At 44.4% G+C, this 20,902-nt stretch overlaps 1 protein-coding gene across 1 annotated transcript in view; it reads right to left on the reverse strand.

Annotated features, from left to right (window-relative positions):
• Positions 1-2,798: 2,798 nt before the first annotated feature.
• Positions 2,799-20,902, reverse strand: part of LOC117346320 (histo-blood group ABO system transferase-like) — a 31,529-nt gene continuing 13,425 nt past the window's right edge. Inside the window, exons 5-8 of the mRNA XM_033915719.1 lie at positions 19,061-19,090; positions 17,977-18,012; positions 3,678-3,812; positions 2,799-3,480 (exon numbers count right to left, since the gene is read on the reverse strand). Coding sequence (XP_033771610.1) covers positions 2,799-3,480; positions 3,678-3,812; positions 17,977-18,012; positions 19,061-19,090 — 883 coding nt within the window. The remainder of the gene's footprint in view (positions 3,481-3,677; positions 3,813-17,976; positions 18,013-19,060; positions 19,091-20,902) is intronic.

Raw genomic sequence — 20,902 nt, forward strand, 5'->3', positions numbered from 1 at the left:
GGCTTGTCTCCGAAACCAGGCTGGTTGAATCTGGTGTTCTGTTGCATTTGATTTTGTTGCTTCAGAGGTTTATTTCATTCAGTTAAGTTTGGGGTTTTATCTGTGATTTCATTTTTGGCTGGGGAGCTGGCTGGATAGGTTCGGCTAGGGGCCGCTCAGAGATTTTTCATTTGGTTTTCACTTTTATGTGTGATTATAGTTGATTGAGTTGTGAGTGTTTCCACTTCATGTAATTTATTTAAATCATTGCACACAACGGGGGCCCAGTGATGGTGTGCAGGTGGGAGTTTATGACCTCTGCCTGTCTGTGAAGCATTGGAGCTGGTCTCCTATGGCTGCTTGTTCACACTGAGGGCTCCCTATATTTACAAAATATTTTGCTGTTTAGAGCAGTAGGGGATTAAAATAACTCTGAGCGACCCCTCCCTTGAACCTTTGACTATTCTGCCTTTTTGTAGTATCTTGTTAAGGTTGTGGAAGTTTTTGTGTGGAGTAGTTTTTGTTTGGGTTTCTGTAATATTAAGCTTATTTCTGCACAATATATATATTCTTTATGCAAGCACTCTTAGTGGTCTTTGTCAGTAATTTTACTTCCTACTGAATCTTCAACGAGGGTATCGAACCTGGCACCTGGCGGATTGTAAGGCCGCCTCAACATTACCACTCCAAACCTTACATTTGGGGGTGAGCAAGGGACATTTGACGCCTACTTGAAGCTCACGGTGGAAAAAATAATTAAAAAATGCAAAATTTCACTAATGTAAAGTTACCAGTAATTTTATTGTTTTTTATATTCAATCATGACACACCAAAAGAATACAGCATAATTGCATTAATTAGCCTTTACATTAGCGGGAGATCGTTATAGTTGCCAAATGCTGGCTGTCTGATAACGAGCTCTCTTAGGATCTCCAGATCCTCTATTATATACTTTTGGCTCATTGTGACATCATCAGTTTCTCAACCAATAAAGATCAACAAAGGAGGTGTTTAAAAGTTAGACAAAGTTTCAGAACATTACATTTGTTTACTTATATTCATTTCTGAATATAAATCATAATTTTCACAAAAGTATATTAAGAACATTATTTGTTAAAAAGATACTGAAAGGTTCTCAGCCTTAGAGGAAAGGAGAAACTCTCCCTAAACTGACAGGTTCAAATTTCATGGCTTTAGCCCACAGAAGCCTTCCTAGAAAAGGAGGAGGAGGGGCTGGTTTCCCCCTGAGCTGACAGTCTCACACACAGTGTCTGACTCTAATTTTTTCCAGATTTTGCTTTAGGATTTCTTTAGGTTGCAAATATATATTTTATGTTTTTTCAAAACCCATTCTTTTGTTCAATACACAGCCATACAATCATATTTGCTTCATTCATATTTGCTTGGCCAAGCATTCCATACATTCATAACTTGATTCATTCATAACTCATATTTCATAAATGTTATATCTCAGTTTAGAATACTTCTTCCCAGCCTAAGGCACATCTGGTATCAATTAACACCACAAGGCTTAGCAGCGGGAAAACGAAACAAAGAAAAACAGAGATAACAAAGAAGCCAGAAACTAGTCACTGGCACAAAATGGTGTCCAAAGACAGAGCAGATATAGCAAAACAAAGAACCCAAAATGGATTCGATGTATCCTTTATGATTTCCTCCATGATCTAGCTTAAATAGCAAAGTACACAAAAATAACATTATTCTTTCCCTTATATTAATCTGTAGTGTGATTTTCTGGCTTTAGCTACATTTATCTTCAGATTTTTATTCACCAGTTTGTCATATGCTTCTATTGGGCGTGGCCTTAACTAACACATATGCTTGTATCTAACTAGAATTACCCAGAATCATACGAAAAACAAGCCCTTTTGTAGAAAAACTCCACAAAAATACTGCACTATCATGTTCTGATATCCATTCCATTACCGTCCCATAAACATCACCCCCTACTGGCCATGAGCCACTACTCCTCAGGGGCTAAACCGAGCCCCCAAAATGTAAAGTTTGGAGAGGTAATGTTGAGGCGGCCTTACAATCCGCCAGGTCCTGAGTTCAGTACCCTCGCAGAAGATTCATTAGGAAGTAAAATCAAATGACAAGCACAGCCAGAAGTGATTATATAGAAAATATATATATTGTGCAGAAATAAGCTTAATATTACAGAAAAGAAAGATTTATAAAGATACATCAAGCATTACAATTGTTGAAATAAGTTTTAAAAATACAGAGACTGCTTCTGTGCACTTGTGAATGAGAGAGAAAAGTCAGCTTCTTGATTTGTGAGGACAAAGAAAAAGAGAGAGAGGTGGAGAAAGGGGGAGGGGGTGTGGTGATGTTCCAGACAGAGAAGAGAGGGGGGGAGTTGCAGAGAAAGGGTTTTTATAGATTGGAGTCTTATTCAAAATATAGAAACTGTTGTATGTCCCAGTATCATTCTGTTTATAATTTGTAAACTGTTTGAAACAATGGTGAATAAGGTGAGTGGGGTGTGAGAGATTGAAGAAGAAAAGAGGGAGAATTTCCAGTATCACTTTGACAATGGTTTCTGATTCTTCGCACCTCTTAGCTGCAAGGTCCTTTAAGCACTGATTTAATTTAGGCTGGCTAAGGTTGTTTTCAATGACATGCCCTAAAATCAGACATGAATGATATGATCTCCCATAGGCCTTTGCTGATATTGGTTAGGCCAACTGAAAATGCTGAGGTTGACACCAACAACCACAACACAGATATGTTTGATTCTGTGCCATTCAAATCTCTCCCTCCCTTACACACACACACAGACGTGTACACATGTTTCATGTACCCTTTTTAAAAGGTTTATCTCCATGGTTCACCCTTTTAATCTTTATGTCTTTTTGGCTCTCAACGCTGTCACTCCATATATATTCAGGGGACAACACCTTTGTAGGTTTATTGTAGAGAAAATACTTGTTTAAATGACTTTCTTCATCGACCCTTGCATGAATACCATTGGCTCTGTCTTTCATGATGTCTTCATAGCATGCTTTCGTCAACTGGTAGATCCTCGATACTGTCCCAAGAAAGAAATTTCCCTGATAATAAAAATCCCCTTTATCTTCGGGAATAAAAGCTTGAGAGACTGGGCGCCTTTCATATGGAAACTTTATGCGTGGCCACTTGTAAAATACAGGATGAAGCGCACCTACCAACTCCCCAAGGATCTCCACTCCTATATGGTTCAACATCACTATGTCTGTATCTAAACAGACCAAGTAGTCCAATTCTTTATGAAATAGCAGTTCAGTTTGATTTTTGATAACCTCCATCCTGCCCATAACAGCCTGGTTCCAATCTGAGTATTCAGGAACTTTGATAATCTTCATGGGTCTCTTTATATCCAGATTAAGAGCTTTCACTTCATCGGGACGGTTTGTACAAACATAGTACTTCACCATTCCTCCCTTCACGAAGTATCTCTCTGCGGATTCTAGGAATTTCTTAAGTAATTTTATATACCTTGAAAAATAAAATGTATTCAATTAATTTACAAGTTTCATTTGCTCAATTTGTTAAATAGCATTAAAAAAGAAAAATAGTTCTGTGGGAGACTAACAAGGATTAAGTTGCCGTACTCTACAAGAGTGTGGATTAGCCCTGCATTGCTCGCATAAAAAAAACAAACTTAACTTTAAGCTAGAGACTGGGGTACTTACTTTCCAACGGCAGAGACTATAAGACCAATTCTATAGCTGTTGCGCTGGTATTCTTCCATCAAGATATCATGGTTAAAAGTCCCCTCCCAGATAATTGGGGCCAGCCAGGGAGTCAGAATCATCACGTCACTGCGACTGGAAGAATCACTCTTATTACTTGTAAGATATTTGATAAATTATACAAGGATCAGGCAGAACAAACAGGGCCTGATTTTAAGTCCTAAGCACTGTTTATAGAATCGCACCTAGCAGTGCCTAGGCATTGACCCTAGACTCTAGATGCACTCTCATTTAGGCTAGGGTTTTCTTGGCCTAAATGAGTGCATCTAAGGTGGGCATCTATTGGCTTGTGAAAACTCCACCCCAAATCTGCCCCAAAACACCCATAAACACAGCTACTTGCTGGTAGGTACCTCAGTGTACACTCCTCCCTCCATATTCGCGGGGGATAGAGGCAGAGCTGGCCCGTGAATATTGAAAAATCACAGATAACTTTTAGGGCAAGCTCTGACCCACCCCCACCTCCCTCCTGCATTCCAGACCTTCCCCAGATCTTATCTGGTGGTTTAGCAGTGACGCAGGGCAAGATCGATCTTCTTACGCTCCTGCCTCGTGCAGAGCTTTCATCAAAATGTAGTCTCGAGACTACATCAGGAACTCGCAGCATGCATTATGATGATGGCTCTGCACGAGGCAGGAGCGTAGGAAGATCAATCCTGTCCTGCGTCGCCACTAGACCATCAGGTAAGGTCTGGGGAAGGTCCGGGATGCAGCGTTTCTGTTGTTAAAAAACAAGGGGGAGGTTCCGGCAAAAATCGCTAATAGCCGAATCCACAGGTACTGAAACTACCGATTTGGAGGGAGTAGTTTAGACAACTACCTAAAAGTTGTAGGCGTCTACCGAGGTTAGTGCCTACTGGCAAATAAATTTTTTAAAGTGATTTTTAATGCTGTATTCAATTAAGGTGCTGATTAAGTCAATTAAAAAATTTAAGGTAGGCACCTAGATTGGACAGTCAGGCACAATATTTTGTTAAGCAGTATTAGTAGTATTTTCAGTTTAATCATATAAGTAGAGAGAATAGCTAAACAAATTTGGCAAGACCTGACAATTAGAAGTGTTATTCCTACCATTATGGATAAACAGATTCAGTCAAGGAAATGACAGTACCGTAGCTGGAACTAATCAGTCATGAGGATAAACAGCATTGCTGACTCACAAGGTGCTTTAATCGCTAAGAAGAGCAAGCAAGCACTTCAGATTGATCAAACGTAAGCAGAAATGGGGATGAATACTGCAGCTTCGTGAGTGTTTGCGATCAGTAGAACTAAATAAGCATTCGATTGGATTAGACTTCAGCAGCAAATATGTACTGTATAAGAATTCCTTGTGATTAGCTAATTGAATTAAATAGCCATAAATGATAATCATCCAGACGAAGCTGTAACCAAGTTATGGTTAAGTTTTGTAAGTAATGACAGTTCAGGATGTGGTAGGCACCTAGATCGGCTAAGCGCACTGATCTGGGCGCCTACCTGCAGGTGTCTTTTGTAGAATTAGGGCCATATTGCATATTCACACACCCTGAAAATGGCCCCTCCACTCCCCCAATTCCCCTCCAGCTCCCCCTATCTCCCACGTGTGCCCTACACACAGCCCAAAATCCATCTCTGCAGCAAGCCCAGAGAACACCCCCGCTCCCCCTCACCCCTCCCACCCGTGTCCCCAAAGAGCATAGCAGGAAAGAAAGCAACCAGACACCCAAGCATAGGTCCTCCTAGATTGGGGAACCTAGGTAACAAGAAAAGAAATCCAAAACATAGCAAAAATAAGATAACCATACGTCCCGTTTTGAATGGGACTGTCCCGTTTTCAAATCCCCTATTCCGTTGTCCCCACACACAGCTTCGGGACGCTGAAATGTCCCATTTTCAGGGACAGCGTCCCGAAGCTGTGCTCAGGGACAACGGGACAGGCGATCACTTCCTGTCCCTACCTACTGCGCAAAAAAATTAAAAAGCCTCCCTCCTTCCTTTCCCCCGTCTGCTGCTATTTTACCTCCCTGCTGCTGCTGCTGCTAATCGCCGACACGAAGTCTTCTTTCCGATGTCAATTCCAGCGATTGGCTGGCCCAGAACGTCTTCTGCGACGTCAGAATTGACGTCGGAAAGAAGACTTCATGTCGGCGATTAGCAGCAGGTAGGTAAGTTAACAGGAAGCTGCGTCAGAGGGAAGCTTTGGGTAAGCAGCACCGCTTGCAAAATTACAGTTCCTGTTGCCTTTCTTACCCGTGTTGCTTGCTTGTCTTACTTTCCATCGATGGGGGGAGCCACATTGCTGATTGTGGGGGCCCCGCATTGCCGATCAATGCTGGAGAGGCTCATCGCCGTTTGGATAAAACAATGTTGATGCCCTCCTTCATCGCGCTCCCGTGACCATTTCAGGCCCTAGGCACGTGCCTACTGGGCCTATTGGGTAATTCTGCCCTGGCGGCAGGGAGGGAAGGAGGTAGGCAGGCAAGCAGGCTGGCTTTGGCTAGAGAGGGAGGTAGGCAGGCTGGCTTTGGGGGTGGGGGTGGGACAAAGTCTGGAAGGCAGTGAGAGGGACATAGGAAGGAGGCATTGGGAGCACTAAGGACATGGGAAGGAGGCACCGGGGGGCACTAAGGACATGGGAATAGAAAGGGACAATTGTTGGGCCTGAGTGCAGAAAAAAAGAAATGAAAGAAAGGATACACAGTCAGAAGGAAACGCAACCAGAGACTCATGAAATCACCAGTGATCAAAATATGTCAGTTTTGAGAATTTATTTCTGCTGTCTATATTTTGCACTATATTTGTCTATTTTTCTATAGTTACTGAGGTGACATTGCACATTTTAAAGTCATCTGCCTTGACATCTTTGAAAAACCCCCAAATATAAATGATAATTAACATTTTCTCTGCGTATAGTGTGCTTTGTAATTTTTTTAAATTTTATGGTTACCATTATGAATTAATAAGATATTATGTGTACATTAAAAATGAATGGGAGAAATTGGGGGTGGGATTGGGGTGGGGCTAAGGTGGGATTGGGGGCGGGACTAACAATTAATAGATGTCCCCTTTTGATGAAAAAATAAATGGTCACGTTAAGCAAAACACAACCAGAACGAGAAATAAGCCTCAATGCTGGTCAGGTTAGCAGGCCACTACATAGATAGACAAGTCCAGCAGCAGCAGGAGAGTAGGAGGCCTGCCAAAGCACTCTGAATCAGGGACGGGCAGCAAGTGCAAAATCCATCCGAGGGGCCCATGAAGTGCAGCACAAAAGGCCAAAACCCCGGCCTGTCAGTCCAAGATCCACCAGGGACACAAAGCAGGCTCACACAGCTCGCCAGTGGTCAGCATTATAGTCTGGCCTCACCACCAGGAACTCCAAAGTAGGACCGGGAAGCAAGGCCAAAAAAACGCCCAGGGGTCCACACATCGCAACTCAGAAGGCAACAGTCCGGGCCTGTTGGTCCAACATCCCCTCAGGACATGAAACCAGCTCACAACGCCAAGCTACCCATGGTCAGTGACACAAACGAGCCCAAGAATATAGGAAAAAGTTCAAGCTGGTAACTTAGCCAGGTAGGACACTGACCTGAGACCGAAGCGAAAATTGAAGAAGGGAAAGTCAGCAATCCTAGTGGGAGACTCGATCCTGAGGCATAAGGACAGCCACATAACAGGAGAGAGAGAGGATCGACTAGTGACCTGCCTCCCAGGAGCAAGAACCAAGGACATCGTGGACAAAATTGGAAAGATCTTGGAAGGAGCGGAGACGGAAGAGACTACAGTAATGATCCACATCGGGACAAATGATGTCAGCAGGAGATACTATAGAAGAAGCACGCTGATAGAACAGTTCAAGATTCTGGGAAGGAAGTTGAAAATGAGGACTCAGAAGATAGCGTTCTCAGAGATCCTACCGGTACCAAGGGCTGATGTGAAAAGGCAGGAGGAACTACAATCAACAAATGCGTGCATGAGGAGATGGTGTGAGGAAGAGGTGTTCCACTTCGTGAGGAACTGGACAACGTTCTGGGGCAAGAGCAAACTCTATAGGCGAGATGGACTGCACCTGAGCGCGGCGGGAACTAGACTTCTAGCAAACAACATCAGGAGAGGAATAGAACAGGCTTTAAACTAAGAAGAAGGGGAAAGCCGACAGTCGACCAAGCGTCGACGATTCGGAAGAAGGTATCCCGTGAAGATACTAATAGGGAAAAAGGCTGGGAAGAAACAACAGGCAAATTACAGGGGTTGACTAACCCAGAAGAGGAGGTTAGAAGGATTGTAGCACAAAAGAAGGAACTAAAGACCGAAGCACAGGGAAAGGAAATGAAGACAAGAAAATGCCAGGATCTAAATTGCATATACAGTGGTACCTTGGTTTACAAGCATAATCCATTCCAGGATCATACTCATAATCCAAAACGCTCGTTTATCAAAGCAAAGTTCCCCATAGGCCTTAATGCAAACTCAGAAGATTTGTTCCACAACCAAAGTTTGCAATGGTGGCCCAGGGGTAAATACCTGCCTGCGGGTGCTGCAGCGATTCCAAAGTGGTGCCTTCCTTCCCTCGGGGTCCTGTGCGGCTGCCCTCCCGCTTCGGCCGATGCCTCCACAGTCGGTCAGCGCCTCCCGGCTCCCATCTAAGCCTGCCGCCATCCTGAATGAGCATGCACGCGGCTTCACCTCTCCTCTCCTAAGTCAGCTGCTGCCCCGAGAACATGCTCAACACATATAAGCACGCAGGACTGGAGTCTTGGAAGCTCAAAATGCGCTAGGGAGACAGAATTCCTGGAGGCTACATAAGATTGCTTCATGGAGCAGCTTGTTAGAGAACCAACGAGAGGAAATGCCACTCTGGATCTAATCCTAAATGAGTTAAGGGGACCTGCAAAGGAAGTGAAAGTAGTGGGACCACCGCTGGGAAACAGCGATCATAATATGATCAAATTCAAAGTTGAAGTAGGAATACCGAAAGGAAAGAGAACCATAGCGACAACTTTCAACTTCAAGAAAGGAAACTACAAAGCAATGAGGGAAATGGTAAGGAAGAAACTTAGGAACACTTCCAAGAAATGGCAAATGGTAGAACATGCCTGGTCTTTTTTCAAGGACATGGTGAACGAGGCGCAAAATCTATATATCCCCAGATTCAGAAAGGGGTGCAAAAAGAGTCAAACAAAAGACCCGGTGTGGATAACTAAAATAGTGAAAGAAGCGATAGGCAATAAGAAAAATTCATTCAGGAAATGGAAAAAGGACAAAACTAAGGAGAATTGGAAAGAGTACAGGAAGTATCAAAAAGAATGTCACAATGTGGTTCGAAAAGCCAAAAGAGAATATGAAGAGAGGCTAGCCAGGGAAGCACGAAATTTCAAACCGTTTTTTAGATATGTTAAAGGGAAGCAGCCGGCTAGGGAGGAAGTGGGACCGCTGGACGAAGGAGACAGGAAGGGATTGGTGAAGGAGGAGAAAGAAGTGGCAGAAAGACTTAACATGTTCTTTTCATCTGTATTTACAAATGAAGACACAACCAACATACCGGAACCTGAGCAAATCTTCAATGGAGATCAAGCAGAAAAATTAACATTCAAGGAAGTGAGCCTTGAAGACATAAGCAGGCAGACAGAAAAATTAAAAACTGACAAATTCTCGGGTCCAGATGGAATCCATCCAAGGGTTCTGAAGGAACTAAAGGAGGAAATGTCAGAACTATTACAGCAAATTTGCAATCTATCCCTGAAAACAGGCGTGATCCCGGAGGATTGGAAGATAGTCAACATTATGCCCATCTTTAAAAAGGGATCAAGAGGTGACCCAGGAAACTACAGACTGGTGAGTCTGACCTCGGTTCCGGGGAAAATGGCGGAAGCACTGATAAAAGACAACATCGATGAACATTTTGAAAGAAACAAACTTCTGATAACCAGCCAACATGGATTCAGCAAGGGGAGATTGTGCCTAACGAACTTATTGCACTTCTTCAAAGGAATTAACAAACGGATGGACAGAGGAGAACCCTTAGACATCATATACCTAGACTTCCAAAAAGCCTTTGACAAGGTACCCCATGAACGCCTACTTCGGAAACTGACGAACCATGGAGTGGAAAGAGACATACATAGATGGATCAGAAATTGGTTGACGGGTAGGAAACAGAGGGTAGAAGTGAAGGGCCACTACTCGGACTGGAGAAGGGTCACGAGTGGTGTTCCGCAGGGCTCAGTGCTCGGACCGCTGCTATTTAATATATTTATAAATGATCTAGAAACAGGGACGAAGTGCGAGATAATAAAATTTGTGACGACACCAAATTATTTAGTGGAGTTCGGACTAAAGAGGACTGCAAAGAATTACAAAGGGACTTGAACAAACTAGGGGAATGGGCGACGAGATGGCAGATGAAGTTCAGCATTGAGAAATGTAAAGTACTACATGTGAGAAGCAGAAACCCGATGTACAACTATACGATGGGAGGGATGTTATTGAATGAGAGTACCCAAGAAAGGGACTTGGGGTAATGGTGGACATGACAATGAAGCCGACGGCACAGTATGCAGCGGCCGCTAAGAGAGCGAATAGAATGCTAGATATAATCAAGAAGGGTATTACAACCAGAACGAAAGAAGTTATCCTGCCGTTGTATCGGGCGATGGTGCATCCGCATCTGGAGTAAGAAGGATATGGCGATACTCGAGAGGGTTCAGAGGAGAGCGACACGTCTGATAAAAGGTATGGAAAACCTTTCATACGCTGAGAGATTGGAGAAACTGGGACTCTTTTCCCTGGAGAAGAGGAGACTTAGAGGGGATATGATAGAGACTTACAAGATCATGAATGGCATAGAGAGAGTGGAGAGGGACAGATTCTTCAAACTTTCGAAAAATAAAAGAACAAGAGGGCATTCAGAAAAGTTGTAAGGGGACAGATTCAAAACGAATGCTAGGAAGTTTTTCTTTACCCAACGTGTGGTGGATACCTGGAATGCGCTTCCAGAGGGCGTAATAGGGCAGAGTACGGTACTGGGGTTCAAGAAAGGATTGGACAATTTCCTGCTGGAAAAGGGGATAGAGGGGTATAGATAGAGGATTACTGCACAGATCCTGGACCTGTTGGGCCTCCGCGTGAACGGACTGCTGGGCACGATGGACCAAGTTTCCAAGTTTATTACAAGATTTGATTAATCGCCTATTCCAGGTTCTAGGACCTCAGATATGACCCAGCAGAGGCATTGCTTATGTTCTTATGTAGGCTCTGGCCTATTCCACGTAGCTGAGGAGCTTCATTTTACCATTCTGCCATACCCAGTGGTGTGACAGAAAAGCCAAGGTGAACTGCACCCCTCCATGCAGAAGGGTGATATCAATTTTCACAGGGCCGCCACCCAGACTGAATAGTCATTAAATAAAATTACCCTAGACCCCTCATAATCCAGGGCCCCCAAGTGCCGAAATGCCTTGAGGAGTGCCTCCTTAACTCTCCAGCAGCTGTAGCGGGCTATAGCCATGCTTGCCCATTTACCATCCGTGGCCTTGGTGCCAATCCGATGGGCCCTTTCACACTCAAAGCAAGGGCCAGATCCTGCGAGGTCAAGCTTCTCCGGCAGCCAGGAACCAAATACAGTATATCATATAACTCTGAGTCTTTGACAGTTTCAGTGAGGCCAACGAGGTGCAAATTATAGTGCCTGCAGTGGTTCTCATTAGAGAATGACACGGTGAAAAAATTGGTCCCCGTCACCGCCCTGTCCCCGTCTCACCATCCCCATCACCGCCCCGTCCCCGTCTCACCATCCTCTTCACCGCCCCGTCACCGCCACTGCCACCACATTCACCGCCCCGTCACCGCCACTGCAATCCCATTCACTTTTCTTTATTTACGTATAAAGGAAACATTCTTTAAAACTTTAAAACTTAGTTAAATATTAGTTAATAACTATACAAAAACAAAACACGCAGAGAAAAAATTAATTAATATAAATTCTCAAAACTGACACATTTTGATCACTAAATTTAAAATAGTTATTTTTCATACAGTTTTTCAATCACTAATCTTCCACCACCCCTGGGGCTAGCAATGCAAAAACAAACACGACATGTACTTTAAATGCTTACAATGTTAGCCTACATGGTAAGTAGACGTGGCCGCTGTACCTAATCGCGGCAAAGATCTCCCTGCCGTGATTAGCATAGTGACCGCGGCTACGGCTGCAAGTCTCCCCTCCCCCCAGCGATCACGGCAGGAGGGCACCCAACCCCTCCTGTAGACCCCCCCAACGGCCCTCCCGACAATCGCAGCAGAAGGGTACCCAACCCCTCCTGCCGGTCCTCCCAATGGCCTCCCCTAAGATCGCCGGCAGGAGGGTACCCAACCCCTCCTGCTGGACCCCCCCCAACGAACCCTCCCACCCCGGAACCCCCTTAGTCTTACTTTCCAAGTTGGACCGGACGGCTCCTCACACGTATGGCCAGCAGGCTTGCCTCCGTCCAAATGAGGCGGGCCCGCCCCTACCCTGCCCAACCCACAGGATCCTAGGGCCTGATTGGTCTAGGCACCTAAAGCCACTCCCGCTATAGGAGGGGCCTTAGGTGCTTGGGCCAATCAGGCCCTAGGATCCTGTGGGTTAGGCAGGGGAGGGGAGGGGCGGGCCCGCCTCATTTGGACGGAGGCAGGCCTGCTGGCCAGACGAGCGAGGAGCTGTCCGGTCCAACTTGGAAAGTAAGACTAAGGGTGGTGTTTCGGGATGGCGGGGTTTGTTGGGGGAGGGACCGGCAGGAGGGGTTGGGCACCCTCCTATTGGCGATATAGGGGGCCGTTGGGGGTGCCGGCAGGAGGGGTTGGGCACCCTCCTACCAGTGAGGGCAATCGTCGGGGGGGGGCGGGTTCTATTGGCAGGAAGGGTTGATCTGACAAATGAGGAGCACGGTGAAAACACAGGTAAATAGCGGTTCCTAGAAGGGGGGACATTGGCCTGCGGGGACAAATCTATTCACCGTTTTTGCGGTCGGTGAAAGGATTTGTCCCCGCGTTTGCGGCGATTTGCTAATGAGGTCACCATAACCCGCAGCAAAACCGCAGCCACGCAGCGGTTCGCTGCGGGGATCGATCCCCGTGTCATTCTCTAGTTCTCATACTCCTCCAGCCTTGCTTGCGTAGCTCCATTACCTGTGCCTCCAATGCAGTGCACGTGTCCTTCGAGGTCAAGACCTGCTGCTCTACCTCTGTGATCTGCCAGTTCTGGGGAGTAAGTCTTCTCAATGACCTCCTCCACCGCCGACTGCAGCTTGTTAAAGCGGTCTGCCAGATCCGCGGAGACGGAACATGTAATCTCCTGGATCCAGTCACCTGCTGGGATGGTGAAAGATGCAAGCTCCGCCGCCATCTTAGTCAGGGGTGACTGGAGTTTTAGTAGTGCGGATGGGCATGCCCAGCACCTCTCCACTTGCCGAGCTCTGCCAAAAATATCGGGCAATCTGCCACAACTCTCTGAGGGGGGGTTGCTCGCCCGGAAAGAAGAATGCAAGATTAAACAGCCATTTTCACCAGGGCGGGAGCAGAGCTCTCCTCACCTGCGACCGATCAGGCAAGCTGCATCATGTGAACCCAATTTATTCTTATATACCACCAGAACACAAATGGTTCTAGGCGGTTCACAGCAGATGAGGCTGAACATCCAGCGAATATACAGTTCAAAAAGATACATCAATTTCTAGAATGTACACAATACATGTTATATTTAAAAAGCATTAGGAAGCTTAGGTCACAAATTTGTCAAATAGTTGTGTCTTTAATCTAATCTAATCTAATCTAAATCTTGGGTTTATATACCGCATCATCTCCGCAGATGGAGCTCGACACGGTTTACATGGTTAGGGAAGGAACGGAACTCCAGTGGAATTATATAAGTATGAGAGAAGAGAGGTTGGTGTGAGAGTGCCAGGAGCGGGACGGGGTTACGTTCTGGAGAAGAGCCAGGTCTTCAGATGCTTACGGAATGGTAGAAGGGGGCTCAAATTGCGGAGAGGGGAAGGGAGACTGTTCCAGAGCTGAGTGATTCTGAAAGGGAGGGAAGAGCCAAGTTTACCAACAAGGGAGATGCCTTTTAAGGAGGGGTAGGATAGTTTTAATTTTTGAGTGGATCTAGTGGAGGTTGGATTTGAGGAATTCCAGGATAGAGGGATAAAAGGAGGAAGGATACCGTGGAGGATCTTGAAGGTTAGGCAGGCACATTTAAAGTAGACCCTGGAAATAACGGGAAGCCAGTGGAGTTTGGATAGGAGCGGTGTGACATGGTCAAATTTACTTTTTGAGAAGATAAGTTTGGCCGCGGTGTTCTGGATTAGTTGGAGTCTGTGGAGGCTTTAATAGTTTTCTAACACAATAATAGGATGAGACTCTTGGCATGATTTTGCCAAACCAGACGTCCATTGTGGCTGCCTGGAAAGAGAGAGTTCTCTCGAGAAATCTCTTCAAATGACACGATTTAAGAATAGGATATGTGAATAACTAGACTCTATGTGTGGGCTTGTTGTAGTGATATAAAGAGAAATGGGAAACAAGGAACCTGGGGACATACCGAAGATTGATTTGAAGCAAATACATGCGAATTTGAATAAAACTCTAGCCTCAATTGGTAGCCAGTGTAATTTTTGGTAATAAGGAGTAACATGCTCCCATTTTTTCAGACCGAAAATCAGTCAGACAGCAGTTTTGAACCGCTCTTAATTTTTTGAAGATTTTCTTATTGGCGCCCAGGTAGATTAAATTACAATAATCAAGGATACGCAGTATCGATGACTGAACTAACAAACGAAAGGAAGCTGTATCAAAATATTTCTTAATGGTTCGGAGTTTCCAAGGAACTGAGAGACATTTCCTGAGTAACAAATCTGTGTGTTGTTCTAAGGTAAGGCGTCGATCTAAAGTCACTCCCAATATTTTTATGAACTGTAGTTAATCGGAATAAGAGGATCTGCATTACTTTTTTTCAAGGGTGGCTTAAATGCTCCTGGAACACTGCCTAAGTGTCAAACCTTAAAAAAAGGAAGTCATATTGAGCACTGGAAAATAATTCATGATAATAATTAACTAATAAAAATAGAAACATAGAAACATAGAAATAGACGGCAGATAAGGGCCCACGGCCCATCTAGTCTGCCCTCCTTAATGTCCCTCCCCTACCTTTGCCCTGTGAATAGATCCCATGTGCCGATCCCATTTGGCCTTAAAATCAGGCACGCTGCTGGCCTCAATCACCTGTAGTGGAAGACTATTCCAGCGATCAACCACTCTTTCAGTGAAAAAGAATTTCCTGGTGTCACCTCGTAGTTTCCCGCCCCTGATTTTCAACGGATGCCCTCTTGTTGTCGTGGGACCCTTGAAAAAGAAGATATCTTCCTCCGCCTCGATGCGGCCCGTAAGATACTTGAACGTCTCGATCATGTCCCCCCTCTCTCTGCGCTCCTCGAGTGAGTATAGCTGTAATTTGTCAAGCCGTTTTTCGTATGGTAGATCCTTGAGTCCCGAGACCAACCGGGTGGCCATTCTTTGCACCGACTCCAGTCTCAGCACATCCTTGCGATAATAATGCACATTTAATTTTCCCCACCACCAAATTTCCCCGTCTCGCCCCACCTGGCTACTTTTTCGTGCCACCCGGCTGGAAAAAGTTCTGGGGAGAACACGGTACTATGATTATACTGAAAACAATACTAATACTGGTTAACAAAATATTGTGCTTGACTGACTGACTTTTAATTGATTAGACTCTTTATATCATTATCTGGATCGTGAACATGCAGTGCCTCAGTGTAAAATCCAATATAATTGTAACTTAAGTCGATTAGAGATGCTCGTTGGGAAATCTTCTTACACAATTTCTACTGAAATTACATGTACTGGTTTTGCCCACTCCTGATATAGATCCTTAATCAATTTAATTATAGCATTAGAACATGTCTCAATGTTGACAAAAGGGATGGATAATTAAGTAACATTAGTCAGGAATTTAAAAAATGGCATCACAAATATTTTAATGTATGTGCATCCATCTCTCTCTCTTTAGCTGAGGGTAAATCATAAAATCAGTCCCCATTTTCAGAGGTTCCAGTTACAGCATTAGGAGTCCCCGATAACTCACCTCCAAATTGCTATTTCCAAAGAGGGGCTGAAAAGTTCTCAGCCCAACCAAATTCCTAAATTCTGTCGATGACTGGTACAATTAGATGGTTTCTTGCTTAAATTAACTACTGCATATATGTATATTACTTGTAATCATTGTACATTTCTAATGATTATTGTCAAACTTGTATTTATATTTTGAAAATCAATCAAATATTTGAAATGAAAAAACCTCCCCCCCCCCAAAAAAAAAAAAGGGATCCCTAGTCCTGGATTCTCTTCAATTAGACGGGAATGAAAGTGAACCTAGTAGATATTCTGGAGTAGATCCCTCAGACAATTTTATATGTAATATATGCTAACAGAGAGCAAGATTCACTAAGCAAACCCATCGTGCGAGCCCTTTGCGACCAAATTTCCCTTCAACCCCATTCACTAAAGCCTGTAGCGATCTTCCCATGCAAATTATCAAAACCCCATGCAAAATAGCCAAGGGATTGATTCACTAACAATTGCTTGGCTATTTTGAATCGGGTTTTCCTTTTAGAAAACCCAACTGCTGCAGACCTGTCGGTAACTGAGTTACAGTCAGGTCTGCAGGTTTTTTGACAGGCCTGCCTGTCTTTTTTATTCATTTTTTTCCATGGCACAGATATTTTGCTTGTGTTACAACGTAAAATATCTGCCCCATAAAAAAAAAAATTAATAAAATACAGGCAGGCCTATCAAAAAAATGTACCCCCACACATACAAATGCTCCCCTCCCTGAAGAAAATGCACCCCTCAAGCACGGCCGCCCCCACCCCCGACCATCCATCGCCCTCTCTCCCCGCGACAAGCACGGCACGGCCCTTGCCCCCTCCCGGCATGGCCCTCCCGAGGCGCCTCAGTCAATCAATGCCTTAGGCCTCTCCCTGTGTATCAGATGATGCGCCGGGGCGGAGCCTAAAGCCTCTATTGGGCGGTGGACGGACAGAAGAGCAGAAGTGGGAGGACTTTCCTACTGCTCCCGAAGATTGGCATAGGAGCAGGAGGGTCCGGGCACCCCTCCTGCTCCTGAAGATGGAGGGAGCCTTGTCGCAAGGAGCAGGAGGGACCGGGCACCCCTCCTGCTCCCAACTATTTTAAAGGTACTGGGTGGGTGGGCCAGGCCCGACCGCCTGAGCCGACCAGGAGTGGGCCAGGGGTGGGAGGCCTAGGAGCAGGAGGGACTGAACACCCCTCCTGCTCCCATCTTTTTGGTGCCGGGGTGGGTGGGCCGTGCCAGGAGGGGGGCGAGGGCTGTGCCGGGAGGGGAGAGATCAGGGCAGAGCAGGGCAGGCAGGAGAGATCGGGGCCTGGGGGGCTGTCGGGCAGGGCTGGTGGGTGGAGCTAGTGTAGGCTCTCCTGCCTGCCCTGCTCTGCCCCAATCTCTTACCTGCTCGCCGGACTCTCCTGCTCTCTGCCGCCGTTCCCCGCAGTTCAGGGCCACTTTAAAACCCCGGGCTTGCACTGCAGGGAACGGCGGCAGAAAGCAGGAGAGTCCGGCAAGCAGGCAAGAGAGATCAGGGCAGGCAGGAGAGATCGGGGCTGAGTCCTGACAGCAGTGACAGGAGGCTGCTTCTCCTGTCACTACTGTCAGGGTGTGCGCATGAGCGGGGATCACTCTCTAGTGATCCTGGCCGTGGGTAGGGGGCGTGTTAACGATCGTCCCCATTTGCATGCAGGCCTTTAGTGAATTCGTTGGCCTGCATGCAAATGGAAACGGATCGAACAAGGTTTGGAGGGTTAGTGAACCTAGGCCTTAAAAAGAATACAGGCCTCAGTAGGAAGTCAACAAAGGCTACATAGCACCGGAGATGCCATGTTAACACTTCTTAAAATGGAATAGAAGTGCTAATTGGGTTATTAACCAATTAAATTGCGAGCAGTAATTGGGTGTGTGCCCAGATTTCCAAGTGCAATTAAGAGCCCTAAAAAATTGAATAAAAATAAAAAAAGAAAACCAAACAACACAGGAAATTAAATAAATCAAAATATTTTTGTCTGCACATCCCTATTAAAGAGTGATCTAATTCATCATTTCCCAGGGAAAAAATATCAAAACTTAAAAAATTGATTTAACATATACAGTATGTATTATATAAAGGTAGTTACTCACGGAGCCTGTGCTATATCAGGTTTGTTATAGTGTGTTCTGGAAAGAGAAAGCAGAAGTTGGAAATGGGTAAGGGTGGATGGAAAACAGAAAAAATCCCTCAGGTTTGTAAGGCATTAACAACTGGGTGACATAATGTGCAGGATTATTAATTCAAATCCCAGCACCGGGACTTAGACTTTCACAGATGCGTTATATATGATTATAACTGGCTAATGAGTATTGCAAGCTAACATGTCTGTGTAAGTGGTCTTGAAATCAGCAATTTATAACCCAAGTCCCATAAAGATACACGTACGCATCGCTGAGGTATTATCCTTACTTTTACAGAGGATCCTCACTTTTTCTGTACTGTCCTTGTTCTTGGCTGTTCTGAAAAAAGGTTTTCAGAACTATTGTTCAAGACGCCGAAGCCAAAAGTGGCCAAGACATCAGAAGAAATGCTCTTAGCTATATCGGAAGAAACATGCTTAGCCCAGTGTCTGCACCTCAAGGTATTATGGAGAATGTGAGTAAAATCCTAGTCTCTCTCATTTGAAAGGAAGCTCTGGAATGAGAGGGCATAGAATGAAGTTCAGAGGTGATAGGCTCCGGAGTAATCTAAGGAAATACTCTTTTACAGAAAGGGTGGTAGATGTGTGGAACAGTCTCCCAGTAGAGGTGGTGGAGACAGAGGCTGTGTCTGAAATTAAGAAGGCCTGGAATAGTCATGTGGGATCTCTCGGAGAGACAAAGAGATAATGGTTACTATGGATGGGCAAACTAGATGGGCTATTTGGCCTTTATCTGCCATCATGTTTCTTTGAAGGTTGCTTGAGTTGGCAGTTGAAAATTGGTGATCTTAACAATCACAGGTCACATGTAATAAAGCCTTATCTTCATGGGTATCTGATCAATTTTTCTTATGATTGATCATGAAGGGGAATTGCTCTTGCTCAGTTTAAAGACCACATGATTTTGTACATATCTTTTGGGATTAAAGTGGTTAATTTTTAATTATTGACTTTGGGACTTTTTTGATAATGAATTGGAATGACTACAGATCTCCTCCTAACCTTGAATGCAAATTTATAGACCACATATTCACCTTAAAGGTGACGATCTATTCGCTGGCACCCTGTCAGGAAAGAAAAACATTGATGTCATATTTCAAGTTCGTTATGATTCTTTATACAGGTAATCCAATATAAAAGGAAATTGCCCGACATTTCATAATTTCTTTGCAAAAATCAATGTTTTCCCTGGCATACAGTCAAATCCTTCAAATAGTGTTGTAGACTTAACTACTTCTAGAAAAATATTCTATGTTTTTTTTATTTTAATGAATCTTTGAGATAAATTTCAAACTTTAGCACAAAGACAGAGGGTGACCCGTCAAACCACGCACGACAATAGCGCGCATGGACAAGTGCGTGCACTGAATGGAAGGTGAGCCGTCAAATACACCCCAACAGTGGATACTATTTTGTCTTTTTGAGGAATACAAAGTAACCCTCTTTTTTGAGGGGGGTTTGGGCGGAACCCACCACTACACTTAACAAATTCATTTCCTATCTAGTGTTAGGATAAGGTTTACATATGATTATGGAAACCATTTACATAACTGGATATCTGGAAGGTCCTGATTTGCTCAGACTCCTCAGTCCCTGTCCTTTGGGAGGGGCTTGAGGCGCCTCAAGCCCCTCCCAAAGGACGGGGCCTGAGGAGTCTGGGAAAATCAGGGCCTTCCAGATATCCACTTATGGCAGATTCAGTCACAGGCCGCAATGGTTGTCATGCGCGCACTTGTCCATGCGCGCAATTGTTGGGGTACATTTGTTGGAGCGCTATTGTCCTGTGCAGATTTGTCGGTGTACTGAGACAGAGACTAATGTACTTTTTACTAGCAGACTTTACACCCGTGAGTCATTTTCCTCTGCTTTACGAACATAAGCACATAAAAATTTCTTATGTATACACTAGAATAAAAGACATGCACGTCATATATATAAGAGTCTGTCAATGTTATGAGCATCTCTATGCGTAAGGATACAACCGCCCAGACAAACATCGTTCTTTGACGTGATTTTTCCTTGAAAACTAACGGCAAGTAATTTTATTTTTATGCATCAAAGTAATCAAGGCTTTGTTACTGTTTGGATCTTCTTATCTTTGCAAACTTGGATTTTTAGTTCTGACAGAAATTAAATTCAAAAAATGAGAATGACTGCCGATGGTGGATGATGAAATGCGTGTTTTGTTGGCAACTATCGAGCCGTGTTTTGAGTTAATGTGCACTCAAAAACAAGCAAATCCATTGCATTGATTAGCAATTCTATTCTATTTTAGTTTCACCGTTGTTACAATTACCCATACATAGCTTAAAGAACTTTAAATAAATAACTCTGCAAATTTAAATTTTTGTTGGTTTTGCAATTTTATAATTTCAGTTATAATGTGCTGCAAAAAACATTGGCTCCATTTAGTGTGCCGTGAAAAACATTTGCTCCATTTAGTATGCCAGAGCTATAAAAGTTTGTGAGACACTGCCCTATTGGGTCAGACCACAAGTAGGCAATTCTGGTCCTCGAGAGCTACAGGCAGGTCATGTTTTCAGGATCTCCACAATGAATATGTATGAGATGGATTTGCATGCACTGCCTCCTTGAGATGCAAATTTATCTTATGCATATTTATTGTGGATATCCTGAAAACCTGACCTTCCTGTGGCTCTCGAGGACCGGAATTGCCTACTCTTGGGTCAGACTAAAGGTCCATCTAGCCTCATATTCAGTTTGAACAGTAGCTAATGCACGTCAAAAGTACTTCTTAGAGTCCCCAAAAGTAGCAATATTCTATACTATTTAACCCCAGCAATAAGTAAGCATTTCCCCAAGGTCTACCTTACATAGAGTGGTCTTAGTGCACCCTTCCACGGATCTTTCCTGCA

The sequence above is a fragment of the Geotrypetes seraphini genome, chromosome 12, assembly GCF_902459505.1.
Source record: "Geotrypetes seraphini chromosome 12, aGeoSer1.1, whole genome shotgun sequence".
Lineage (NCBI taxonomy): Eukaryota > Metazoa > Chordata > Amphibia > Gymnophiona > Dermophiidae > Geotrypetes > Geotrypetes seraphini.